Source organism: Gopherus flavomarginatus, chromosome 21 (assembly GCF_025201925.1).
Source record: "Gopherus flavomarginatus isolate rGopFla2 chromosome 21, rGopFla2.mat.asm, whole genome shotgun sequence".
NCBI classification, from domain to species: domain Eukaryota; kingdom Metazoa; phylum Chordata; order Testudines; family Testudinidae; genus Gopherus; species Gopherus flavomarginatus.
Genome location: NC_066637.1, coordinates 5,203,026 through 5,230,649, shown reverse-complemented (window position 1 = coordinate 5,230,649; position 27,624 = coordinate 5,203,026). Strand labels below are relative to the sequence as shown.

General features: G+C 44.6%; 1 protein-coding gene across 1 annotated transcript in view; it reads left to right on the top strand.

Moving 5' to 3' along the window:
- Window positions 1-27,624, top strand: part of PLCH2 (phospholipase C eta 2) — a 331,250-nt gene that overhangs the window by 288,085 nt on the left and 15,541 nt on the right. The window contains exons 13-21 of the mRNA XM_050931745.1: window positions 9,088-9,180; window positions 10,266-10,366; window positions 11,704-11,801; window positions 12,659-12,841; window positions 13,328-13,435; window positions 15,740-15,864; window positions 19,296-19,380; window positions 20,040-20,186; window positions 21,518-21,597. Of these exons, the coding sequence (XP_050787702.1) occupies window positions 9,088-9,180; window positions 10,266-10,366; window positions 11,704-11,801; window positions 12,659-12,841; window positions 13,328-13,435; window positions 15,740-15,864; window positions 19,296-19,380; window positions 20,040-20,186; window positions 21,518-21,597 (1,020 nt within the window). The remainder of the gene's footprint in view (window positions 1-9,087; window positions 9,181-10,265; window positions 10,367-11,703; window positions 11,802-12,658; window positions 12,842-13,327; window positions 13,436-15,739; window positions 15,865-19,295; window positions 19,381-20,039; window positions 20,187-21,517; window positions 21,598-27,624) is intronic.

Sequence of the window (27,624 nt, the reverse complement as noted above, 5' to 3'; positions counted from 1 at the left end):
CACCCGTTTCTGGGAGGGGCTGGGAGAAAGAGGCCGGCCAGGTTGAGTTTTGTTGAAGGGTTGGTATCTGTAAATGGCAGTGTGCATGGCAAGTCCAGTCCAGCTTTATAAAAAGGATATAAATAAAATATTGCCAGGTTGTCTCATTAAAGAAGAAAGATGAGGAAAGAGCACTGGGTGGGAGCTAACAGCCTGGCCCAGAGCTGGTGAGTAATGGAGAAAAATGATTTGCACCGATAAATGCTGTGCTCCTCTCAGGCTTTGGCTTATGGATAATAGATGGGGGTGCTGTGTGTGCACTTTTAGAAGTTGTGCCTGTTGTTTTTATGGATGAGGCTGTTGTGAGCAATCTCTGCCACTTTGCTGGATGGCTGGAGGTTTGCTTGTAAAAGGAGGGGAAAGAAAAAATGGTCTCACATTCTGTGTGCTGGTCAGAGCTGTGTTTGTGCTGCGAATGCAGTGGGGAGACATGCTTCTAATGCAACAGTTTTCACCTCTTTTTTTTTTTTTATTTGCAGACCCCTAAAATTGTTGAATGCAGGTGCAGCCCCCTTTACAAATCTTAGACATAGTCTGTGGCCCCAAGGATGGAAACCACTGTACTAGAGGGATAGAACAGAGCTATCCAGATTAGAAAAACTAAGTGTTAGCCCTTTGCCTTGTTGGGAGGAAGGATGACGTCACGGCTAAAGCATTGGAGTGGGACTCAGCAGATCTGGGTTTAGTTCCCACTGCTTCTAGTGACTCCCTGTGTGACCTTCAGCAAAGTGACTCATGCTAGGATTTTCAAAGGTGCTTAAAGAAGCTGGGTGTCCAGCTCCTTAGAAAATCCCAGCCTTAATTTAAAAAAAAAGTTCTGCCTCAGTTTCCCTGTCTGTGGAATGTAGATATGAACAATTTCTTTCTCCCCCTCTTTGTCTTGTCTATTGAGATTGCAAGCTGTCTGAAGCAGACACACTCTGCCTGTGTGTTTGTACAGCTCCTACACAATGTGGTCCTGATCTTGACTGGAACCTGCAGGTGGTATTGTAATAGAAACAATAATAAACATACCCTCTTTCTTCATTCCCATCACCACCAAAACCACTGTGCATCCCCTGGCTCTCTTTGGATGGGGATTTGGGGGTGAAGAAGGCAGGGAGAGAAGATGGAGTCAATTAATCTTTTGCGTAAGGATGCCCCGCCGTCCATCTTCAAACAAGTCACTGTTTGAACTGCATCCCATAACAGTCACTACATCAAATGATACAAAGCACTGTAGTAGCACAGCATTAAAATGAGGGCTCCTCTCCTAAAGAATCCTACTGGGAAGAGCTATTTATGGAAGGCACAATGGACAAATTAATTGATTACTTTTTGCACCGCTTCAGTCCTACGTATAAAGAGGGGAGGGGGAATTGCCTCTACTTTGAAGGGCAGCTGCTACCGATAGCCTTGTTCTAGTAAATAATTCAGTCTCGGGATGAGGCGCAGCGCTAGGAACAGTGCAGAAGGGCTCAGCCTGCAGAGATACAGTGGCTGTCATTTAAACATTCAAGCGCTTGGAGGCCTCGGTACTGATTTGCACAAATGGGATCCTGCATTACATAATGCTAAATAACAATAGCCCATAAGCTAGGAACCGCATTCCAGCAGGAGGAAACTTGCAATGTGAATATTTTTAGTCTGTAGCTTTGCAGGAGGCAGCACTGCGATGTTCTGCTGCTGCAGCTTCACATCAAATCATTGCAAACCTCTTCTTCCCCTTTCTTGGCAGCAGAAAATAAAGCTGTTCAGATGTGAAGTAATGGCTTTCTGTACCCCTGGGATGGAACATTTACTCCTCTCTGTATCTCCAGTTTTCACTGGATTAGGGGTTGAATGTGATCTTACATATTCAGTGCATCCCTGTGTCAGGAAAACTCTGTTCTTGGCAGTGGAGTAAGTAAAAGGAGAGCTGTGCTTCAGGGTTAGAACTGGGGTCTGACTCTTGGCTGTCCGAGGGCGTCAGTAGGCTCCCTAGGCTGGCTGTGACTCATGGGAGACAGGACCTACAATGCAGACATGGGAAGTAGGGAATTGGTTAGAAATTCTGACGGAACATTTTCCATCTGAGAACGCCTCTTCATCAGAAGTGAAACATTTCATGGAGACAGTTTGATTTCAGTGAAGTTGTGACCGAACCCAGGCAGGATTTCAGTGGAGTCTTGTCTGGTTTCCTGCCCGCTTGCTTGCCTGGCTTCTCAGCAACCCACCTGGTGGGATGCCAGGGATTGGAAGCCCGGCTCCCAGGATCACAGCTCCTTAGCAGCCTGCACTCTTGGGCTTCCAGGGTGTGGGGCAGTGTGCCACATAGACTACTTTGGCTCCAGGGTTCCAATCCCATTCATGGAGAATGTCTAAAGTTTGGGGGTTTGTCCTGAATCAGAACAAAGCTAAATTTCAAAATATAAAAATCCTCCCTGAAATAGAATAATTTCTTTGCCCAGCTCTGACAGAACACTTTGGAGAGAGAAGTAAAAGGCTGACAGTATGAAGTGGTGACGAAGGGAGATGTTCCATCACCTTGTCCGTTGGTATCATTTATCTATTCTGGCAGCAACTGAACATCAGGTGGAAATTGGTGTTGAATTGACTCTGTCAACCTGAGGCCACTAGCACTGATGAAGCTATAGGATAATCCATCATTGCTAAAGCTGAGCCACTCCTCTTGCTGCAGGAAGTGATTGTTCCTGCCCTGAGACTTTCCAATCTAAATAGACAAAACAGAGAGAGGCAGGATTATTATCCCTATTTACAGATGGGGAAACTGAGGCATAGACGGATCGAGTGACTTTTTCCTAAGGTCACACAGTGAGTTTGTGACAGATCTAGGAAATGAGCTCAACTTCATGAGCTGCAATCAAGACCCTCCTTCCTCTCTGGGATCCTTTTGATAGAAGGGTGCGAGTTTGAGACTCCATCCCAAAGCTCCTCCTCCACCTTTGAAACCTCTCCGTTTCAGATTTAATCTTCATCTTGGGGCTCTTGTCTCAGAGGAAGAAATTTCTAACTGTCCTAAATCTAATTCATGAAAGAAGGGAAGAAAATAATTTCTTCCCTCCCACATCTCTGTCCAAGCGTGTGCATGTGAAATGATTCGTTTAATCTGATATAGGAAACATTGCCATTTTGGTCTAGAAACCCTCGAGGACATGAATAGCAGGTTCCTTACACCCTACTGATGTTGTGGCTTGATCACGCTGTGCAGTCCCTTCCAACCCTGATACTCTTTGATTCTATGACCTTATGGTAAATGGCTTACATGCCTTTTATTTAACATGTTTCACCCCTGTTCATCAGAGGCACTTATCTTTCACTAGGATCTGTATCTAATGCTCATTTACTTCCTTTGTTTTAAGTCCACTGAGGTATTCCTGTCCCTCTCTGTATTTTGCTTTCATAAACTTCTCTACTGAGATATCACATCTGGCAATTTGGATGCTACAGGCTGGAATCAGCTCTGGTCTGGTCTGTAAGACCCAGGCACACCCTGGTGAGCTACCCCACTGGAAATAAATAGAGGAAGAACTTGCACAGAATCTGGTAGGAATTGCCAAAATGCAAAAATTATCCAGCTAGGAATGAGCAAGACAATGCAGATTAACCCAAGTCAGCCCTTCACCTGAAACATGTGCTTCAGTGACCTGTCACCATTTCTCCTCCTTGTGCTAGGCTGCCCTGTCTAGTGCCATTTGGAAATGGAAGTGCTGAAACACTGAGAGAGGCAGGAAAAGGCAGAAATACTGTGGAAGAGGCTGTTCTGGTGAATTGTCTGTTATGATAAAAGTACACAGATGGACTTGTTTTAAAGAGATGAGTTTGTGTTTCCAAAATCAGAAGACTATTGTGTGTGAGGATGGTTAAACTGTTAAACTCTTGAGCCTCCAGAGTGTGTTGTGGCTGTGAATTCCACAGGCTAGCTCATAGCACTGGACAGGGGTATTTCCTCTCCCATCAGTTTGAACCTTGCTGCGTCTGCATGTTATTGTATCACGCGGGAGGGTAAATAGAAGCACCGTCGCTACCTTTTCTGCAGTTCATTCTCATGTAGAACTCTCTCTCGTGTCCCCAGGGGCCCACGCACTGGGATAAACATCCAAATGTTCTGGTGACTTCAGTCAGAGATGAGCCCGCAACCTGCGGGGTTTGCCTGTCACCCTGCAGTTGTTGATAAACCGTTGTGAGGGGACTCCTGAGCCTTTAGAGCTGTCCACTCCACTCTGTCCTGACTGTTCCTTCTTGTCAGAGACAAGAGAATTACTCCTTTGAGATTGCGGCAGTTCAAAGGGCACACAAAGCTGACAACTCGGGCTTGAAAGTCTTGCCCTGACATTATGTTGTTGGAGGATTTGAAAATGTTTGACAGACCCTATTTGTAACCTCTAATGCTTCCTGACTGAGCAATGAGAGCAGGCGCTCTGGGGGTCCTGGCTTCCTGCCACCCACCTTTTGGAGAGGGGCTGGGCTCTCAGATCCTGTGTTCCATGGACTCCATGCAATTTCCAAGACCACTTCCCTAGCATGGAAAAATTCTCCTGATCCTGAAAATGTCACAGTTTGCAGGAGCAGAGATCCTAGATTATGCTTTTACAGAGACTCTGAATACTTTTGGGTAGAGCTGGGTTACCTTTTTTGCAGAAATGCAGATAAAGTGCCACTGGAACACTTAGTAAATTCATGCTGATTCTGCCAAATCGTTTTTGGTCAAAAAAATCCTGAGAAAAATAGTCTAAAATAATAAAAATATTTCATTTCAACATTTTCTAAACACCATGTTTCAATTTTTTGGGTTCAAAACAAGTTTTTATGTCAACATTTCTCCTATTTTTGATTTTTTTAAATAAAATTATCTAAAAATGGTTGAAATCCAAATGAAACGTTTTGGTTTTGTCTAAACGTTCTTTGACCAAAAATGATTTTTAAAATTATTTTGCTGAAAATTTTGAAAAATGTTGATTTTGGTTCAACCCTAAACTAATTTTTTTAATTGTTTTTGGAATTGCTAGTGAACCAAAGACTGTGATCCAGTTCTATTTGTGGTGGCACCCAAGAACCCCCGGCTGAGCAGAGATAATTAACTTTAGCTTAGGCTCTAGAATTTTCCGTTGCTTTTGATTCCAGACTTGACCCCCGGTTCTTGGCTAGGTCAGATCACTATTGATTTGTCAGCTGTCTGCAGCTGTATAACATGGTTAAACAGCCTGTCTCCGTGTGTTCAGTGCACACGAGCATTTATTTTAACAACATCTACACCTGCTCTGACAGATTGTCAGGAATCAACTATTTATAAATAATGCAGTTTTGTAATATGCTTTTGTAAGTTATTAAAGAGATCTTAATAAATATTTTATAACTAGAAATAGCCATTTTTAAAAGCCATTTTTAATATTAAAGAAGAAAACCATTTAAGTAGTTCAAACCCCAAATTTGCCGATATATGTAGGATAGGTGTTCTCTCTGTTCTAAAAATGCAGTAGCTGTGTATGGAAGAGATGTGATGTCTCGGCTTTTTAGAGACCAGGCCGGCTCCAGGCACCAGCGAAGAAAGCAGGTGCTTGGGATGGCCAATGGAAAGGGACGGCATGTCCAGTTCTTCTGCGGCAATTTGGCGGTGGGTCCCTCAGTGCCTCTTGGAGCGAAGGACCCACCACCAAATTGCTGCTGAAGAATGAAGTGGCGCGGTAGAGCTGCCGCTGAAGTGCTGCCAGTCACGGCTTTATTTCCTCCCTCCCCTTCCCCGCTTTGCCGCTTGGGGTGGCAAAAAAGCTGGAGCCGGCCCTGTTTAGAGAGGAGGGAGATTCTTGAAAGTTAATGTAGGTCAGACCTAAGAGAAGCTATCCCTGTAATTAAGTATTGGGGTAGCCGTGTTAGTCTGTAGCCCCCAAAACAACAAGGAATCTGGTGACACCTTAAAGACTAACAGATTTATTTGGGCATAAACTTTCATGGGTATTTGGGCCTGTTCTCTTCATATGTCAGTATAATAATGCCTGCATCTGTAATTTTCACTCCATGCATCTGAAAAAGTGCGTTTTTTACCCACAAAAGCTTATGTCCAAATAAATCTGTTAGTCTTTAAGGTGCCACCGGACTCCTGGTTATCCCAGTAATTGGATACCTTCTTTCTTTGTTTGCAGGGTTGATGCCAGGATATTAAAGACACAAGGTGGGTGAGGTAATATCTTTTATTGGAGCAACTTCCGCTGGTGAGAGAAACAAGCTTTCAAGCTACACAAGTGGTGTTAATGGGCCACTTCACCGGGAATGGGCCCTTGAAATATGTATTAACTACTTATGCTAGATAATCTGTTCTGTCTTGACACTCTGAGTACCTCTCCGAGCCCTGAAGAAGAGCGCTGTATGGATCAAAAGCTTGTCTCTCTCACCAACAGAAGCTGGTGCAGTAAAAGATATTACCTCACCCACCTAGACCTTCTTTCTTGATATTTATTTTTTAAAAGCATGGTCTCGTCCCCCCACACCTCATCCCTCACACTGTCAATGGCCGCTCTGTAAGTGGTATAGCTTTCTTTGCGTAGGACCAGTGCCCTCTAGAGGCACAAAGCTTTCTTAGCCTAGAAAACTCTGTTGTGTGCTCCATTAAGAGTGAGGATAGTCTAAGCCTCCCTTAGGGAACTGTCCTGTAGATTTTAATAGAAAATAGCTGTTCTCTGGGGGGTTGTGAAGCTTTCTAAAGAATTCTCTCCATGCTATAGAATGCTCCAAGCTTACATTTGAAATTTGATATTCATTTTTATAGCTCTAGATCAACACTATTGGCTTCATCACTACTCAATTCTGTAGGACTTTTCCATATAACTTGGAACATTTTAGATTTCTTCAGTTGGTTTGCAGGGCACCCTGGGTGTCTTTAGGTTATCCAGCGAAGTTTATTCCCTCTCTATTTTGGAAAGCTGTTGGGTTGGCATTGAGTTGGATGTGAAAGCGTTTTGCTGACCACAGCTGATGGGTCTAATGCACAGTGTAAGCTTTAGGTTTTATCTGGTATACACCAGTTTTGTACTAGTGAAATAAAGATGCATCCAAACCAGCAAATGTTGGTTAAATCAAAAGACACCTGAGAATAGTTCCTGCCTGTCACCATCTTTCTCCTTGTGCTCATCGTGACCCACTGCTTGGTTTGCTGCCATGATCATTGCTGCACTAGAGGGACCCCTAAAAAGTGGGACTATATGTATCAGGAGCAGCAAAATATGTACTGGAAATAACAGAATGAAGCAAAGACAAGGCTTACTTCATATATTGGAATCCTGTCAAATATCAGTCATGTGATGTAACATGTAAGGACCAATATGAATGTCCCTAAGGTATATCCTCCCTATTTCAGTCTCAGGATATTAATGTCCCCTATCTTCATTGGCCAAAGGTATGCCAGCAGCCCTGCTTGTTCTATTTAACTGTACTTTTACCTACCTGTGCTGTTTGGTTTCTTTTTGTCTGCACCCAGAGACAGGACATAGTCTGCTCTTGGACGCTTATAAATCCAGAGGTACTCCACTGGAGTTGTTCCACTCTTACCACACTCCAAGATTTCCTTCTGACTGAGAATATTAAGAAAATAGAAAGGAAAAGCATGTTTCCCTCTGCTGTAATGTTTTGTCATGGGTCTTTGTTGATACTTTATGTTGTTTATGTAAAAGCTATTTATGAAGAAAAATGTCTCTCCTGTTGATGTCCATTTAGAGGCATCTTTCTGCTTTTTAAGGATGAGATATTTTTATTAGCAATTTTTATAGTGAATGCTTGATACAGGAGGATAATCTTTCATTGTACATGAATAATGGAGTGTGGCAGTCTTTGGAAATGCAGATTGGAACTATGGAGGAAAAGGTGTTTAGCAATCGACTTTGTTGGATTTTATTAGCGTTCTGTATAAATTGTTTATAAATGACTTCAGCTTCCATAGCTGAATGCACACAGTTAATGATGATGCCAGGTGAGCAGCATTGTCAGAGACACAGAGCTTTTTTCCTGGCTCCAGCACAAGGCAACTGGAGCGTGAAATATACACAGGTGACTTTTTTTCTTTCGAGCAAACAGAATTTGTTTTCCATTATAAAGTGCATTTAAAAATTTGGGCTTTTTGTGTAAGAAAAAAGTGTCTATTCTGTTATTTCACACTTTTAATTTTGTAATAACAGTTATTTATAAAAATGTACTCAGCCCACTGACTAAGCTGCATGAACTTGAAGCACTGCCACTTTAGAGTTTATAATTAGCCACAAAGGGCTTAGGGAAGGTTGTTACATGCAAATTAGAAATGTTCTAGACAGGTTACTTAGTAAGCATCTTGGAACTAAAGCTAAGCTAGGCTTAGAAACAGAACTCTGCTTCCCAAGTCTTGCTAGGGCTTGAGTTTGTGCATACTTTTAAACCTAGCTGGTTTTGCAATGTATCGTGGAGTGTAGTCCAGGTCAGGGACTGCACTAGGCAGAACAGGCTGTGTTGAGCCAATCAGTGAGACAGAGAACCCCAGGTTCTTGTCTGCATCCAGTGGCCTCAGTGAAGAACCTCCCTTTAGAGTCATAAGAAAATTCTTTTCCTTACTGTGAGGTATTCTATCATTACACCTCTTAGCAAAAATACAGCCACTCAAAGAATAAGCAGAATTGTTTGACCTAATCCTGTTAATCCTAAAGAGTAGACAGCTTAGCTATTGTGAGAGAAGTAAATCCGAGCAGTGTTTGCCTTGCAAAACAATCGAATACTGGTGCATGACACACAGTTTGTCGCCCAGTTTTTGCCACAATGAACAACGTAATGAAGTTACCAGAGACTGGTGCATGGGTACTTTATGTGATTCTTGTGAAAGTGCCCATGGACTGTGACTACAACAGCAGAAAAGAGCAGTTAATAAGATCATGCTGCTGACTTCAAAGGTATTGCGTTGAACTGGTAGGGGAGACGTTGGTATAAATCTGAGTTATATTGAGGTTTTAGGATGAATTTTTCAAACTTCTGGATGTATTTCAGTGTGGTTCTCTGCAGCACTGCTGTCCTGTCTGCTATCCTTTCATAGTCTCTCTTGCTCTCTTCTTGCTGTAGAACAAACTTGAGGATGAAGTGGAATCTGGGGAAGACTCAAGCACCAACAAACGGTACAGCCGATCGCTGATGGGCAGCTTTTCCAAACGCAAGGTTAGTCTCTCAACAGATAACTTGTACTGGGTAGCAGAAGAAGCACTGAGCTCCCAGATGTGGGGAGGGAGGAGAGGGGAGAGAGAGAAGGAAGATATAATACACACAGTCTGACAGAGTCCCACTCCAATGGCCAAGCAGGCAAGATGACCAGTCGCCTTTATTCTTAACAACTTGCTTAAATTCACAGCAAATGCTGACAATCTCCAGCTATCAGATCCAACCTGAAAAGCAATAAGGTTAATTTAAACTCTCGTAGAGCAGTATATTGCAACGTGACTTCGAGTAACAATGGAACAAGCTAATCCTTTTCTCATGCCCTCTCTGATCATAGTAATCATAGTAGCCCCAATAATAATTCCCCTTTAGACAGCACCTTTCATGCTAGCGTCTCTAGTCCCATCATGAAAGGCTCTAACCCCGGGCTGTTTCGTCCATGTGTGCACAGATCAGTTCTGGCATAGTGCAATCTCTTGTAGTAAAAGGTTACCATTTCCCATTCCTTGGAGGAAACATGCTCCTTGAAAGAATGAAGCAGAATTGCATGGGGCAGCCTGATCAGCTAGTCTGATGGATGTGGCTTTAAAATCTAGCTGGCCTGGATCAACTCCTGTGCCAGAATTTTCAAAGATGACTAAAATTCTTCACAAAATGCGTGCTCAAAATCTGGGCCCCTTTTAAAGTTCCTCAAGTTGGGCACCCATAAATCTCTAGTCACTTTTGAAAATCTGGGTCCAGAATTATTTGCCACCATATGCAATTGCACCACCAACATGGCTTGCTTGCATGTGAATGGTTAACCCCAGACTAGCTGATCCATCCTCTGAAAAAGGCTTCGCCCTTTTATCACCCTTTTCCTTTTCTAGTCCCGCTTAGAATTTTGCAGACATCTGTTTCGTTGCTCCCCTGCATACAACTTTTCAGAACAAATCCTAGGAGGTTTGCTCTGCTCTGCTCGTAGCACTCGGGCACACATGACTAAATCTGTTTTCGTTTTTCACACACACCACCCTTTAAATGTTTACATAAACCTCTGCTGAACAGTGATGCATGTTTTGTACCATGGCTTTGTTTCCTTTATGCAGAAAAAAGGAAGCAAATTGAAAAAGGCATCCAGCCTGGAAGAAGGTGAAGATGACCTAGACTGTCAAGGAAACTTAGCCAGGGGCGCGGTGCATTATAGCAGGTTGGTAACAAGGAATCCTGGCAATTTAGTACTCTACAAAGGTGTGTACACAAGTGTAGCAAGTTTGGGAGCTATAACCATATGATGGGAAGCCCATGTAAAGGTAGATCCAAAATGTTTGTGGCTCCATCATCAGATTATTCTCCTGATATGGCTCTTCCTAATTTGTCAGTGGACGACTGAGCCAGACATGTTGTTCAGACCTGGCTTGAGGTTTCGCTACTTCTCCCAGCTCTAGTGTGAAGATGTCTTTTAAGTTGGAGTAGCATTTTAGCCCTGGTAGCCTTCCTGAGGCACAGGGGGTTTGTGGTGAGAGCACGAAGCCCATGGCTGTTTAATTTGTTAAATGGCATAGCACCAAAGGGTCAAAGTGCTGCTTTGATTTTGCTTTTGAAAATCAGCCCTTCAAAACACCTAAAGCCAAAGATTTTTTAATGAGATTGTCTGATAGGTTCCAGACACTGGAAGCAAGAGGTCAGATGGAAATCAGGTTGGGATGCTTAGGAGAGATTTATTGGGGCTACCAGGAGAGCTGAATGGAGGGCAGAAGAGGGTGTGTTGGAAAAATGCCAGTGGAGCAGCCAGCAGCATTGTCAGAGAGCTCCATGCTGAGATCATAAGCCCACTTGGCACATTGTGGTGGTAATCTGAAGCAAATGGGAAGGATCAGGGCACCAAATTCTTTGATATTTAAAATATACGTCCTTTAAGGACTATCTTATCATATCAGCTGGAGGTGAAAAAGACCTTTTAAAGGGAAAGTCCACAGTTCAACCTCCTGCCTAGCAGCATAGAGTATCTGCAACATATCAGATCTTAAATTATAACTCTTAGCCAGAAGTTCAAGTCTTTTCTTGGCCATTAACATACAAGAAGATGAGGCTCTTTGGCCCAAATTTTAAAAGATATTTAGGCATTACTGTGTTCAGTGTTGTGATGCCAAAGTCTCATCTTCCAAAGGGATTTAGGTGCTCAGGAGCCAACAGCCCATTGACAGTCTTTCTGGGTGCTTCCAGTGCTGGTTTAACCAGAAGCCTGTACTGTTACAATGAGTCTTCATGTGGTGTCCCTACAACTATGGCATAAGAAAATAAGAATGGCCATACAGGGTCAGACCAAAGGTCCATCTAGCCCAGTATTCCGTCTTCCGACAGTGGCCAGTGCCAGGTGCCCAGAGGGAATGGACAGACTGGGCATGGCAGCACTCCTTATTAGAAGAGACTCCTCCCTGTATTTCATTACCCTGCCAATTATTTAAAAAAACTAAAGTTTTGGGGAGTGGGGAGGAATTCGCCCCTTGATCAGTTTATGGGAAATGGTTTGTTTTATTCACCCAGGATGAGCAGACAGAAGAAAACAATGAAGCTTTCCCGGGCTCTCTCTGACCTGGTGAAGTATACAAAGTCTGTTGGGATCCATGATGTTGAAACTGAAAGTAGGTTGAACTCACTGCTGTGCATAGAGCTTGGAAACTGGCACGGAAGGTTTATGTTCTTGCACCTAATTTTGATTATAAACGCTTTAGTCCAAGAGGAAGTTGACAGTAGAGCTGCATGCAATAAATCTGTGTCATTTCGAAGTGGCCAGTCATCATTTGTTAAGACTTGGAGTCTGCAACGTGAATCTGGATTTGTGCAGGAACTTCATTAAAGTGGATAAAAATAACCACATGATGTAGGAACCCATTGGCTACTGCCAATTGCTAGAAAGGCTGCTATGTGACAGTTTACACTTTAAGAAGCAGGACAATTCTGAAAGGACATTTATGCTGCTCCCAACTAGAATTTGGTGTTTTGGAGAGGAATCACTACATAAGAAATTTTAATCTTCATTACAAAGCAATAGGAAAATCTTCAGAACTTTGGCTAAGTATATGAAAATTCAGGTGCTGCTTCAAAACAGTTGATTCTGCAAAATGCAACTGCTTGGGGATTTTAGCCCTCCTTGTATGTTTTCTGCACCTGATCCTGAGCAGAACCAGGAAGTCCACGTCACCTATAGCAGAGAGAAATATTGAGGGATTAGGGGATTTAAACTTTCCTCAAGCCATCCCCAAACCTAAAAGATTTAGGTCAAGTTCTGTGTGATGGTTGAGATCACTTATTGTACCTGACCTGGATTTCCCACCTCTAACTCTTCCATGCATGAAACAAAATGTGGTGATGGAGAGAGAAAACCATATCTGATCAGGTTGTGTTTTCAAGAGAATTATTAGTAACTGATGGGCTGTTGTTGGAGGTATTTGTTTTTAAGGGGAAGTCATCCCCTTCTAACTTTCTTCTCTCCTTGCAGTTTCTTCCAGTTGGCAGGTCTCATCTTTCAGCGAGACAAAGGCCCACCAGATACTCCAGCAAAAGCCAGCACAATATCTGCGTTTCAACCAGCACCAGTTGTCCCGCATCTATCCGTCTTCCTATCGTGTAGATTCCAGCAATTACAATCCCCAGCCCTTCTGGAACGCTGGCTGCCAGATGGGTAAGCAAAAAGGACGTGCTGTTTTATTTTATTTTTTTTAACTAGGTGGAAGTCTCATGCATGAATGAGGTCCCAGAATCTTTCTTTAAAAGAGAGGCTGAACAGAAAGCCCCAGCAAAGACCCCTGGGTTACCTGATCATCCAGCTCTCTTGACATCTGGGTCTTTGGTACCTGGGGTATTGTCTATGTCTCTAGGGTAGGAAGCCTTGAGTATGCATATGCCTAGTGGCAACTGGTGGCTGAGACATGGAAAGCAATGCCCTCCTGCCCACATGCAAGAAACCCTACAGACAGGAGGAAAAACTCTTCTTGGGAGTCTCTATCCCTGGAGCTATGTTATCTTCGGTTTACAAGGAGAAGAGAGTCCCTGTTCCAACATATGTGTCTCTCTGTCACCAGAGAACAAAGTTTAAAACATGCATAGGTTTTCTTTCCTGTGAATGCTCTCAACAGACTTAATGTCATTGCGTCCTTCTTTGCAACAGTTGCATTAAACTATCAGTCAGAGGGGAGAATGCTGCAGCTGAACCGGGCCAAGTTCAATGCCAATGGGAATTGTGGCTATATCCTCAAACCGAAGTGCATGTGTCAAGGTAAGGAAAAGCCAGCCAGTGAGGACTGCAGAGGGAGACGAAGGTTCCTGGGTTTGGGAACGGTACTTTATGCGGGAAAGATGCGTGGCACTACTATGCATTGTGGGATGTGCCAGCAAACGATGGGAATGGAAGCAGTAGAGTCAGTAACTCGTTATGTTCGGGCTTGATTTTTCCAGCGGTTTCCGAAGTTGTGCGAGTGGTAGGGGAGTGTACGTGTACAGTACGTGTACAGCTGCTGGGCGCTTTCCTCCAGCTTTAGGAAGCCCTTTGAAACTTCAGGCCTTACCCTGCTCTTACGCTGGCGTGAGCACCGTTGACATGAGTGAAGTTGTTCCTGAATTACACTGGTGCAAGTGAGAGCAGGTTTGGCCCAGTATCCCCAAGTGTCTCTGAAGGCATTGGGATGGATTAATTTTCCTGCAGTACATGCACCATAGACTATTCGTTATTACTTCTTGAAAGTAGAGACTGCGTGTACTGTCACATGGGCTGTGTGTAACTATAGGCACATGAAACATCATCTAAGGTAGTCACAGGTAACTGAAAGCTAAATGAGGCCCATGTTTCTCCCCACACACGAGAAAGACTCATCCTCTCTACAGCATCCAGATTTCCATTGGCTGGGGTTGTGATGGTTTTCCCCTGAATGGAGTTTGGATTGTATTGCTCCAGGGATGGTGTCTTAGTATGCATGACTGCAGCAAGGAACCTACACACCCGCCACTACACACTAACCACTGCTCGCATCCACAGTGATAGAGGGGTTGGGCTCAGTATATCAAATATCCCTTTCCTGGATCTCTATAAGGCTTTCACTCTGTAAGGCACCATCTTCTCCCCTTCAGCCCAGCCAGGTCAGGCAAGAATTCACAAACCCCCACAGCACTGTCCTTATTCTAAATTGGGATTCGTTAAAGAGAATCAGCTGACGGGTATATGTAAGTTGGACAGGCTCTGCAGCCTCGAGGGGTGACAAATTGCTCTCCATCTAAATCCACAAAACATAGCACAGGGAACCAAACGTCATCCTACTGGAGAGATTCCGTAGTAAATAAAGCTGGAATAGCATTGATGGGTATCCAAAGTGGTACAAGGATTGGGACCCAGCCCTCACAGGAGACACATCTCTTGGTCCTGCTGCATGTGGGTTTATATAATTGTTTGTCATAATAATCATCAGACTTTGGGGTGGGGTTTTCAAAACCACTTGAGTGATGTAGGAGCCACAAGTCCTATTGAAAGTCAGCAGGACTTGGGTTTCTAAGTAACAGAGGGAATGTCTACACCACAGTTAAAAACCTGTGGCTGGACTGCAACAGCTGACTCAGGCTCACGAGGCTTGGACAAAGGGGCTGTTTAATTGCAGTGTAGACGTTGAGGATCAGTCTGGAGCCTGCGAGGTGGGAGAGTCCCAGGGGTCAGGCTGCAGCCCAGGCCAGAATGTCTACCCTGCAATTAAACAGCCCTTGTATGAAATCCACCACACAAAATTATGGGTTGTTCAGATCCAACTTTCGGTTTGGCCCCACCTCTCAGGCCTGGTCCACATTACAACATTAAATCGATTTAAACAGCGTTAAATCGATTTAACGCTGTACCCGTCCACACTACAAGGCACTTAAAATCGATTTTAAGGGGTCTTAAAATCTATTTCTGTACTCCTGCTCAACGAGAGGAGTAACCCTAAAATCGATATTACTATATCGATTTAGGATTAGTGTGGACGGAAATCGAAGTTATTGGTCCCATTCTTTTACTGAGCTACCCAGAGTGCACTGCTCCGGAAATCGATGGTAGCCTGGGACCATGGACGCACACCACCGAAGTAATGTGCCCTAGTGTGGACGCGTAAAATCGATTTTATAAAACCTGTTTTATAAAATCGATTTTATTAATTTCGATTTTACTCTGTAGTGTGGACGTGGCCTCAGTGCCACCAGATCAGTAACCTACTACCTGGTGATTAATTTGGTAACATGCAGTGTTTGCATCTAAAGCTCTTTCCAATGGCCTTTGTAAGCAATTAACTTGTCCTTGGTGTTCCCTATGCTGAAAAGTATCCAAAATACTGTGCCAGTGTGTTACCTGCTTGTAAAGATGTTAATGACTATGGTGCATTTTTGGATGTTTGTACCTATAGGTGCTTGAGGGGACTGGGTGGGGCACCTTCCTAAGTACAGTTTGTAACAACTGGTTGTAGAGTCAAATACACAGGGAAAAGAGAGAGGAAGAGCTTGAGGAAAATGTCACCATCCATAAAATAGTGCCAGTCCTCCTTTATGTTGATTCTTGCCCCCACAGGTGTCTTTAACCCAAATTCTGAAGACCCGCTCCCCAATCAGTTGAAGAAGCAGCTGGTGTTGAGGATAATCAGCGGGCAACAGCTACCGAAGCCCCGGGACTCCATGCTGGGAGACAGAGGAGAGGTGGGGAATGCTGAGCGGGGAATGAGGCTCTCATAACTGAGAGTGTCTGTTTGGGAGCTGCTCTGGACAAGGCCTTAACTTTTTGCATTTGTTTCTATGGGAAACACTGAGCTTCACTTCGAATATATCATGCAGCTCATTAGCTTCCAAGAGCACCAGGTGCCTTTCCTCCCTTAAGCATTATAGAGCTAGTCTGTTTTGCTTTATTCTCATACGGTGCCTCTAGGATATGTAGGAAAAGCCAAGATGCTCAATCACTGTGATGGGTCCCTATTCACTGCAGCGCACTTAAACTCCCAGACAGAGCCAGCAAAACCCTGCGTCCCCTAAAAGTGCACAGAACTGCTGAGCTCGTCAGCAAGACAAATGAAGCTACTTGAGGGTCCCTCTTGTCCTCTGCCTGTGTGAATGCTATTCCCAGCCTCCCACTCCCCAGCACAGCGCATTGTGTGCCTTCTCTGCTCACCCCCTTTGGTTTGGTTTGGCTTAGTGTGTGTGTGTATTTTGTGGCAGTTTATTTTGTTCTTTGAAAGCCTCTGGCAACTCTGATTGAAGCAGAATCAGCCAGCCTGTAATGAGCAAAAAATTTAGCCTCTTGACAGTGTTGGGGCTTTTAATTTCTTCTGCTGCTCTGAATTGAAGGTTGTGGAGTGTGGCCAGTGTGCCTTTATTAATTAAACATTAGTCTTCAGGAAAGACGAACAGCGAACAACTGGCTCCAAGTAAGACTTCCCCTGGAACCTTTAGCCCATTAGAATTAGAACTAGAACGGAACCTCTGAGTGGTTCTGAAATGCTTGGATTTGGCACGAATACTTTGAAATACTCTTTCCCTGAATGCTTAGTGTTGAGAGATGGATCAATCTGGAATGGCTGTCATAATCCAGCTGCGAGGCTGGAATGGCTTTCATAATCCAAAAGAAGATTCTGGCCAGAAGCAGCAGGATGGTGTGCGGTTGAATTGTTGGGTTGTTGCTTTCCACAAACTCCCTGTTGGGCAAGTCACATAATCTCCCTGTGCCTCAGGTCCCCGTCTGTGAAGCGGGGATAATAGTCTCCCTTTTTCCCGCCTTTTGTCTGTCTTGTGTGCAGAGGGCGAAAGCTCTTTGGGATAGGGACTGTCTCTGCATCTGTGTAGCACCTAGCACAATGGGGCCTTGATCTCAGTTGCAGCCTCTAGGTGCTCCTGTAGTAGAAATGGTATTTATTGGTGGGATGGGAGGAGCTGCTAATATTGAAAGATTAATGGGCCATGGGCTCCACATAGAAAATAATGAGTCAACATCTTTCTTTCACTTCCCTTTTTAATTGCCAAGGGCACTTAGGCTGTGCACAGATTGTCTTCTCCTCAGAGAGAATGTTCATCTCCTTTCTCTCCTGCCTGTGTATTCCCCACCCTCAAGTGAGGCAAACCTCACTTTGTGACATCACAGTTAGATTTTCTGGAGGGGTTTGTGGTGTCCCAAGCAGAGGGTGGTGACAAGTGGGTCCTTTTGGCAGGGATAGTTTCCTAATAAAGTTTTAAAAATAAAACAGAGAAAAGGTTGAGGGTGGAGAAAAGCAAAAAATAATGAGCGGGTGTTGCCCCAAAACTCCAGATTCCAACACCCGTGATGGTCATTATATCTGGTAGATATCTGCTTTTTCTAGCAGCAAATAGTTCTGTCAGAAAATTTTCGACTAACTCTAATCTTTAAGGATCCCAGTTTCACAGCTCAGGTCAATCTTTACACAGTGCATTGTCCTGAAATATAGCAGGGCGTCAAGGCTTTCACTGAAACGTCAAGAATTTTAAAATTCCAGTTTGAATGGAATGGAACAGCCCCACAAGCCTGAGTCAGCTGGCACGGGCCAGCTGTGGGTGTTTAACTGCAGCATAGACATACCCTAAATGACTTAGAAACACCATTGACCCATGTGCCCTAAAGTCCCTTAGGCCTGACCTACCCTAAAGTTCGGTTGACCTAGCTACGTTGCTCAGGGCATGGAAAAACACCCACCCCTGCCCAATGTAGCTAAGCCCACCTAACTTCCCTGTGCAGACAGTGCTGGGTCAATGAAAGAATTCTTCCGTTGACCTAGCTACTGTCTCTCAAAGAGGTAGATTAACTACAGGGATGGGAGAACCCCTCCCATTGGCACAGGTAATGTCTCCAGTGACATGCTGCAGCTGCGCTGCTGTAGAATTTCAAGTGTAAACAAGCCCTTAGCTGCTTTCGGAAACCCCACCCTTTATTTTATTGGCCAGATGGTAGGACCTAGAGGCCCCAATCAATTATATGGGCCTCGTTCTGCTAGGTACTATATACATGTTGTGAAAAGAGAGGCCCTGCCCCAGAGTCTTTTGCAGAATACAGTTATATGAACAAGGATCATATATACTGAATATTCAGCTTTCTTGAAAGCAGTAAGGAAGGGAGCTAAGACGCTTGTGTTTTTCTGCAGTGACAAAGTATCCCCTGTGCTGAAGATTTGTTTTCTGCTGAACACCAAAACTCTGGCATTCAACCATTACTCAGTCCAGCCACTCTGTGGTTTTGTTTGTTTGTTTTGTCATCCCAGTTTAGTTGGTCTCAGATTTGAGATGCTTCCTTATCGTTTTTGTCAGTTTTGTGGGCAGCAATTACTTGAAAGGCTCTTCCCCTTCCTGGGACTGTATTGCCTGGTGGTTGTACACGCTCTGTGTTCAGCATACACTGACTGAAAGCAGTAGCCAGCTTTCCTAGGGTCTAACTAATTGCTGAGTTACTATTCTTCATCTCCACTATTGTTAATTTTAGTTTGTAGAGGTCCCAACTGAGATCACGGCTCCATTGTTCTAGGCAGGTATAAACACCCAGCAAGACACATGCCCTGTCATGAAGATCTTAAGTCTAAACAGATAGCAGGAGTGGGAACGGAGGCACAGAGAGCAGTAGTAATTTGCCCACAGTCAGAGACTTGAACAGAACCTGCATGTCCTGAGTCATAGTCCATTGTTTTATCCACTGGACCAGGCTGCTTCCCTAGTCACCCAGATCTTCCACGACCAGACGTTCCCTGCACTCGCTCAGTTTATGTTGTCTTGCAAGTTGTCTCTTTACAACTGATTTGCAATGGTGACCACCCTGAAGACATTTTTAAAGCTTCTGTTTAGACGTACACTGAGTTGAAAGATATTCAAACAGAGAGAACTGTTAACTTGCTGTTAGCTGTAACACCCATTTTGAATCAATGGGGAAGTGGTCACATGATGATGATGATGAAGGTTATTATATTTTTTTAATGTGATATAGTCCTGCATCTTTTAGCAGCAAAGCAGCAAGTTACCCATATGACCCTTCCTGTTTCATCTGCAATAGCGTGTGATGCTCGCGTGGTGAAGATAAGGATATTACTTGATTTCTCTCTTGTTTTCATTTTTTAAAATATTGTTTCCTTTCTCGTTTCCAGATTATAGATCCATTTGTAGAGGTAGAGATCATAGGGTTACCAGTGGACTGCTACAAAGAGCAAACTAGAGTAGTTGATGATAATGGTAAGTCCGTGGTTTGGGTGTTTGTTTGTTTTTTGTTTCACTTTTGCCATCTCGTACACACTTGGACATGACGTTCGAAGGGTCATTTTGTCACATGGAGGTAAAATGGGCCAAACTTGGGACCCATTGCAGCAAAGCATTTAGCACATGCTTAAATGTTGTTAACTTCAATGAGAATGACACATGTTCCTATGTGTTTTGCTGAATCAGGGCCTAGGTAAGAGAGTGTTGTGTAATTACAGTCTTGATGCAATGAGATCAGACACACAGATCAATCTGTTTATTTATATCACACTCCTCTTCATTAGAGAAGGGTAGTGGTCACAACAGGAGACTGGAAGCCAGCAGACCAGACTTCTCAGGTCTATCACTCCTTGTTCTGGCATTTGGTGGACCTTCGGAGAAGATAAAAATGTTTGAGAGACATTAAAATCCTGTGTTTCTTACACATTGCAGCTCCCACTGATAGGAGTGGGAGTTCCGAATGTGTAAGGAATACAGAACCAGCCTTTATGGTCAATTAGAGTGACCATTATTATGTAGGAATTGATGTATCTTCAGAACAACATAGAAAGGACTGAAAGGGTTTCTGGTCCATCGCTGGGGTTGTTTGGTGCTACTGCAGTATAAATAACAAAAGCTGATGCTCCATTTCCCAGGTTTCAATCCAATGTGGGAGGAGACTCTGGTGTTCACAGTGCACATGCCGGAGATTGCACTGGTTCGCTTTCTGGTGTGGGATCATGATCCAATTGGGCGGGATTTCATTGGCCAGAGGACGATAGCTTTTGCCAGCATGATGCCAGGTAAGGCCGTGCTCTCTGTTTGATGACATACAGGATCGATTGGCTGAGGCCTTGTTCTATAAAATTCCTTTATTGTGACAAGGAAAATATCTCCCAGTGTAGCTTTACCATGTGTGCACACAAATGTGCATCTGCACTGGGGAGTTGTTGTGAGCCGGTGGCTAGAGCAGGAGACTGGGTAGTCAGGACTCCTGGATTCTGTACCCACATCTACCACTGACTCATCGTGTGACCATGACCAAGTCACTTAACCTCCTCGGGTCAGATTTTCAGAGGTGCTCAGTGTCCAGAAGTTCTCACTTATATGGACACTGGTGTTGAGCTAATTTGAAAATATGGTCCCTTGTGCTTCAGTTTTCCCACTTGTAAAATGGGGGTGCTAATCCTTGTCTCTATCAGAGGCATGTTCTGCAGCTTAATGAATGAATGTCTTACGATGCTTAGGTTTAAAAGTGCTAGTGGGTAGAAGTGCAGAGGACCAGGAGGGACCTAAGGAAGCACTATATAGCTAAGCATGCTGGACTGGAACGGCTATAGTAAATGATCTATTTCTTTCTGTCCCGTTGTTCTACAACTTTTTTATTTTTTTTTCTCAAATGTATTATTTTTATTTGGCAGCTTTGGGGCTTTTGACGGTGTAAATGAGATACAGTGGGGCAAACTTCAAAAGCCTTCCTGAGCAAAGCTGGAGTCGCACTTGGTCTCGTGTTTGCTGACAGCTCACTAGTGGCCACAATTACTGCCGGTGCTAGTTGAATGTAAAGCAGGCTGCTAGTTGGGCTGCTGGTGAGATCTGGGGATTTGTTTGTTATTATTTTTCGGGTATTTTGGTTTTTGGTTTTTTTTCTGTCTATTTCCTGCTTTTTGTGCAGTCTTATTTCACATAAAAGCATCCTGTGTGCAGCGTTTTTCTTTATCCATCAGAGCAGAGGAATCTTAGGTTTATTTAGGGGGGGACCCCACAACCCCTATCTGGGTAATGATTGTAACGTCTGCTGAAGTATTAATAATGGCCCCAAGCCTGCCGGGGACAAGCTAATCAATTATACATTGCAGAATTGACAGCAGCAAGAGTGTAAAGTGGAAAAAAATAGTGTGCCTTTTTTATTTTTTAATAAGGAATGGACAGGGGAAAACACCAGTAAACTTTGTAAATGGTGTGTGTCTCTTACACAAATCAAGTGTGGCAAGATGATGTACAAGCCTGAGTGCTCAGTGGTTAGATATGGCCGGGAGAAAGCTTGTAACATTGCCCCCCCCCACCCCCGTAGTTAGAAATGGAAAGTCTGTCGCAACAGGAGGCCTTCATCTCTGCTCGCGCTGTGTTTCAGGCTATCGGCATGTGTACCTGGAAGGCATAGAAGAAGCGTCCATCTTCGTTCATGTAGCTATTAATGACATCTGTGGTAAGGTGAGTGACGGACTTCAGTGCTGTAATGCGGCCTGCGTTTGTAGTCATGCTGGCGGGGTTTGTACCATGCAGGGAGGGGGAGAGCCTGGGGTGGGGCCCAAGCTAACCCATTTGTGGAATCCAAGTAACTGCCGCTCTGAGGTTTTTATAGTAGCCTGAGATCTCTTTAAACATCCATGTAGCATAAGCAGGTGGCACAACCAGATAAGGAACCCCCATTGCACGGCTATTAGATTCCTATCTAGATACTCCCCTTACAGTGCTTCGGTTCTGGGGCATTCTTTCATCGCTTCCCACTCCATATTGCTCCTAGTGAAGGACAAATCCTGACGCAGTTCTTACTCCTTACGGCTACTGGACAAAACTGGGCTAGGAGCTCTGGTGTAACTCTGAAGTGGCTGCATTGAAATGGCAGAATTCAGCCCATTGTCTGAGCAAGGCCTTCGGGATTTCGCTTAAGTGTCCTGCTATCAATGCAGCCAGATGCAGCAGCACAAACTGGCGAGAAACTGCTTGTTCAGTGAGCAGGTGCTCTCTCTCCATCACCACACGCCTCTCCAGGCACTAGGCATGTCTTCCAGTCCTTGTGGGGGAATCCGAAGAAAATGGAGCATTTAGACCATATAAAAATGTGTCAGGCTGTCTATACATTACATAACGCATCTTCTGGTGGTTTCTGAACACCCCCCATTGTAACACTGATACAAACACTCATGCAAAATGAAGGACCCCTAAAGCACCCACCCCTGACGCATTGTGTAATTGGTGGAGAGCTCCAGAAGGGCCAAAAGAGGTTGGCAGCACCCTGGCGAGTGATAGTGTTTTATAGGCAGGGGTATAGCACTTCAGCACATGTGTGTGCGTATATATGGGTGTGTCTGATGCATTTGGTGCTGGTTTGGTGCTCCTAAATTAAAAGTGCAGACCTGAATTGTTGAGGCTTTCTGGCTGCAGAATTTATGCCAGGAATGCTCTGTCGCTCTGCCTCCCTGATGCTTTAGCATTTTAAACATAGCGCTGAAGAGTTGCCAGCTTGGAGACTGGATCCCTGCTGCTGCACTTTCATTTTCGGGTCTGTCTTTGACTCTTGTTGCGCTGAGAAGTACACAAAGTGGCCTCCCTCCTGGGTTGTGGTGCTCAGTGGTCGCTCCTCACCTGCATCCATCTGTCCAGCCTTTGGCTTGCTTCACATGCAGTCAAAATAGAACTGCCTTGATGACATGTTCTGATTTCATATCAACAGTTCCCAGGTTGAAAGTACAGCCTAAGAACTTTAAGCTTCCCCCATAGCTGGGTCGGAGACTCTTTCCTCTGCAGTCCATAGCGTTTAGTTACACATCTCCCACGTGGCTAAATCCCTGCAGTGCTTTGGAAACAGCAACTGTTGTTTTGTATAAGGTGATCAAAAGAGGGGCAGCAGGCTGAAATACCGGCATTCGGACAGCAGGAGGCAGTATTGAACAGGCCAGGAGTCCTAAAGGTTTCTAGTGTTGCTCATTTTAGGATATTTTTTTTAAAGTAATGTAGCTATTTTAGGTGAATTCTAAAATAGGAAAGAGTTGGGATAACTCATGGGAGAGCTGCACTTTGGAGCGTAGAAAGAGGGTGGGTTTCAGGTAGGGATATCCCACTGCTCATTTCAGTTAATGCCCCTACAAGGAGAGGAGTGTCAGGCTATTACTGCCCAGGTATCTAATGCCTGAATTGACAGCGTTCCGGCAGGCACAGCTCCCTCCTTTCTGACTTCACTGGCAGCCTTGTCTGCAGCATCTGATCCAGGATGTCATTTTCCTCATGAGAGGAGCATGGCTCTCAGGAGCAGGAGACCTGAAAGCTTTGGATGAGAGGGAAGCGGCTGGTGCTAGGTAATGAGCAGTAACATGGTCAGTGTTCGGCGCTCCAGTCTGTGGTGTGCCTAGCCCATCCACATGTTGGTAATGCCCACGCCAGTTAATGCCAGTCTCCAGGAACAGGAGAATAAATGACAGGCTGAGAATAGCTATTACGAGACTGATTCTGCCTGAGCTACCGCTGCTAAGTGCCTGAGATCAAAGCAGTTGCACATGGTGTAAATCAGACCTTATTTAGCCTTCTATAATTCTGTGGTGAAGAGTGTGGTTTGCCCCACGGACCTGCTTTCAGATACATGCTCCCTGGCTTTGATTCAAGCAGCATCATTCAGTTTTACCCCACAAACCTCTTTTTGATTCCGGGGTCACTATGTGCAGGTTGATTGCCTCTTTCCCTGGCCCCTCTTGCCCCACCACATACCTAGACTGGAAGAGACAGATGGTTAGGGCCCTCAGGACAGTGGCCGGTGCATGCCGACATGGGCCACGAAGGTGAAACAAAGCATCTCAGGACTGCACCCCTTGCACTGACCTGCAATCGCCTAACAGTGCCTCTCTGCTCCACTAGCCCGGCTACTGAGCTGAATGTCCCTCCCAGCCAACCCGCAGCTCTCCGTGTTAACTCTACTGAAGGCCGGTCATGGAAAGAGAAGTGATAGAATTTACCAAAGCAAAACATTTTCTAAATGCAGATTCTCCTCCCTGCCCCAGTCATAATGCTACAAAACAGGTACATTCTTCCCTCCCTCCTGATGCAATGTGTGTTTGTGCTGCTACAGCTACTGTGTGCTAGAGGGATCGTGGAATATGTTGCCCTCCATCAGAGGACGCTGTGCATATGTCTACGCTGCAGTTAGACACACACGCGGCTGGCTCATTGCCCACTGACTTGGGCTAGGGAGAAGCTTAATTGCAGTGTAGACATTTGAGGTGGGACGGTCACAGAGCTTGGGCTGCAGCCTGTCTACACCGCAATTAAACAGACCCTTAGCCTGAGCCCAGGTTAGCTGTCACAGGACAGCCGTAGCTTTTTTAATTGCAGTGTAGACCATAAGGTGTCTGGCTAAGCTGCCCAGACCCCCTCCTTTCTCGTGCTCCTTTCAGGGACACTGTTGCTGTGGCCGGCTGTGAGACCTCTGTTGCTTAGGCAGTTCCATAAATATGAGTCTGCTATTTCTGACCCAGCCTGAGCTAGGAAACACTGGAAATGTCCCGAGAGTGTCTGTTGGTTCCCATGAGACCCTGTTGTAACTTCTTAGCTGTGGTGCAGATGCTTTGCTGAATTGGAGATGGCCCCGAGCCTCTGAGACTGTCAGTGATGGCACAACTCACAACTCCCCTGCCACTATAAACCTGTTTAATTGTGTTTGCTTTTGGGCCTCAGTTGTTGGAGCAGTTCCCAGAATGGTCCACTTCATATTTGACCTGCCATCTTTCCCCCCGCATCCTCCTGCCAAAAACGCCCCCAGAAAGGAACGGCTGCTGCTATCCTTGCTGCAAACCCAAAACAAGGGAGAGAAAAAGGCCAAACGATTACCAGTGCTGCAGATCGTAGTGCCCAGGTGATTATTTAGCTCCAGAAAATTTTGCCTGTTACAGAAGAAGCAGCTTCTGGAGCTTAAATCCTGTGCTTCCCAAATACTACTTAGCACTTAATTACTGCAAGCTCCGCAATGGTGGGGGGTTGTAGGGTGTAGAGGGGGGAGCATCAGGGCTTTATCTATGGCCCCAGGTGATTGGAGAGGGGATGTACAGAGAAGGAATGTTCCATCAAGAGATTACTCTGTTTCTGTTACTTCCTGAGTTTCCTCCCTCTTTATAAGAGTTAGTTCACGTCTGGCCCTTTCTTCTGTAACAGGCAAAAGGAGATAGGCTAGTTTTTGTCCATCTGAAGATGCCAAGAATGAAAACAAACCTGGGGATGAGAGTGGGAGATAAGAAAGAAGAGACTTTTAAAACAACCGTAGGCTATAGCTTTTGTACATATACCTACGAAGGTGAAAGGCCTCATATACCCTTCCTGTTCCAACTTTCCCAGAGCCATCAAAGGCTTTGTCTACACTGACAAGTGAAAGACAAAACTTCTGTCGTTCATAGGTGTTAAAAGAACACCCCCACTGAAAGACACAAGTTTTGTTGACGACAAGCGCTGGTGTGAACAGTGCTTTGTCAGCCAGAGCGCTCTCCTGCCGACAATGCTAACGCCGCTCGTTAGGGGTAGACGTTTTTTGTTAGCACGAGAGCCAACAAACAGCGCCTACACTGCGCACCTTTTAGCAGCACTGCTGTAGTGACGCAGCATGGTGTAGCGTAGACATAGCCTACGATTCTTCTCTTATTGAGTGAAATCTTGGCTCCCTTCAAGTCAATGGGAGCTTTGTCATTATCCTCCAGGGGGCTGTTTTTCAATGCCCAGCCATTCTCAAACTTGGACATCAGTTAAATTCAGAGGGCATATTTTCAACTCTTTTTTCCTTTCTTTTTTTAAAAAAAGCTTAAATGTGTGGTTTTCTTTTCTTTTTCTTTTAAACATAGTCCTAATTAAAGGCTGGAGAAAGTGACAGGAGATTTTAATTAGGGCAGCAAGAAATAACGAAATAAACAATAAAGACTTTGTATCAGTTCAAAGAAGTCCGAGGGGAAGCTTGAGAGCATCTGATGCCAGCCTCTGATGGTGTGAGGGTAAAACTCTTTCAAGTGTTGCCTGGCAACAGCCACAGAGGATGGGGAAGGGAAGTGCCCACCTGGCCAGCCACGTGCTGGGATCAGAGGGGATGGAAAGGGAGAGCAATAAGATGAAGGCATTTAATTTACAGTTAAATTTCTTTCTAAGGTGCCCACTTCCTTCTATCCTCTTGCTGCCGGTGGACTGGCATGTGGTCTCTGGTTTTGTATCCGTTTGCCTTATATAATTCTTAGATGCAGAGAAGTGGTCTCTTCAGCCCTGCTCATCTACAGGTCAAGTTCTACGGTCTCTCCTCAGTGCACCCTGTTTGTTACAGCAAGCGGAAGATAACCTCCTAAATCATAGTCATCCCTAATCTTGGTGAATGTTTCCTCTGAAGTGTCCTTAGCCCCCTCTTGTGTGGCTGTTTCTTGGTTTAACTGCTCCTAGGAAACTATTTCATATCTAAATTTGCCTTTCTTTAATTGAAGGCAGGCACTCGCTGTTATTATATCCTTGGTCAGTCTCGCATAATTATTTGCTTCTCTTGATTTCTCCTTTTTCCCCTTGAGTAACTTGCTGATAGATCATTTTAATTTGCAGCAGGGTGACTCATCTGTTTAAACCTTTACAGGAACTTTTGGGTGGTTGGATTTTTCTCCGCTGTCTTACACAAGTAGTTATCGTTAAGCACATCAAAGGACCCGTGTTGTGTCTTGCTGTTTCATCCCTGTCTTTATCTCTTAGCTTCCAGTCTACTGAGCTGATTTGTTTTCTGATTGCTTTATTTCCTTTTCATGTTCTCAGTATATTGCACATGCCTCTTGTTGCCTCTCATTACCACCTCGGCCTCCTTAGCTTTGCCGTGTGCATATGGTAATACTAAGATCTCACCTCCGGAAGACACAGCTTTTTAATGAGCCTGTGGACACTTCCAATCACATATTCTACGGAATGTGAGACAAAATACCTCCAGCCAGCCCTGTGTCTCCACCTCGCACAACACCTGCTCACCCCAGTCTCTTAGGACCACATTCTGCTTCTCTCATGTTAGGTAGTACCTTGACATGTAAGCAGACTCATTAGAATCAACAGACCTGCGGATGAGTACATTTAGACTCAACAAGAGCAAAAATGGAAGTATCTGACCCACAATCTACATCTGGAACACTTCCCAGTTGATTATAAAGACTATAGTCAACAAGACTTCTGTAGCCTCCATCGGAACCCCTGCACCTCTTGTTAACTCAGACTTCTTGCTTATATGCTTGGATCAACTTCTGTTTGTCTGCTTTGCTAATGGTTAGAGTTGAAGTCTCCTGCATTTCAGCCTTTCAGCAATGTTGCTTCAGGTCTCTGTGGTTTTGTCTGGTCTCAAATCACTGGATCAGTTCCTATTGTTTAGATTTAGGGCAAGGTCATGAGATGGTGTAAATCAGAGTATTCATTGGAGCTATGCCCAGTTTACACCTGCTGGGGAATTGGCTTATTGACGCCAGTGAAGCTATTCTG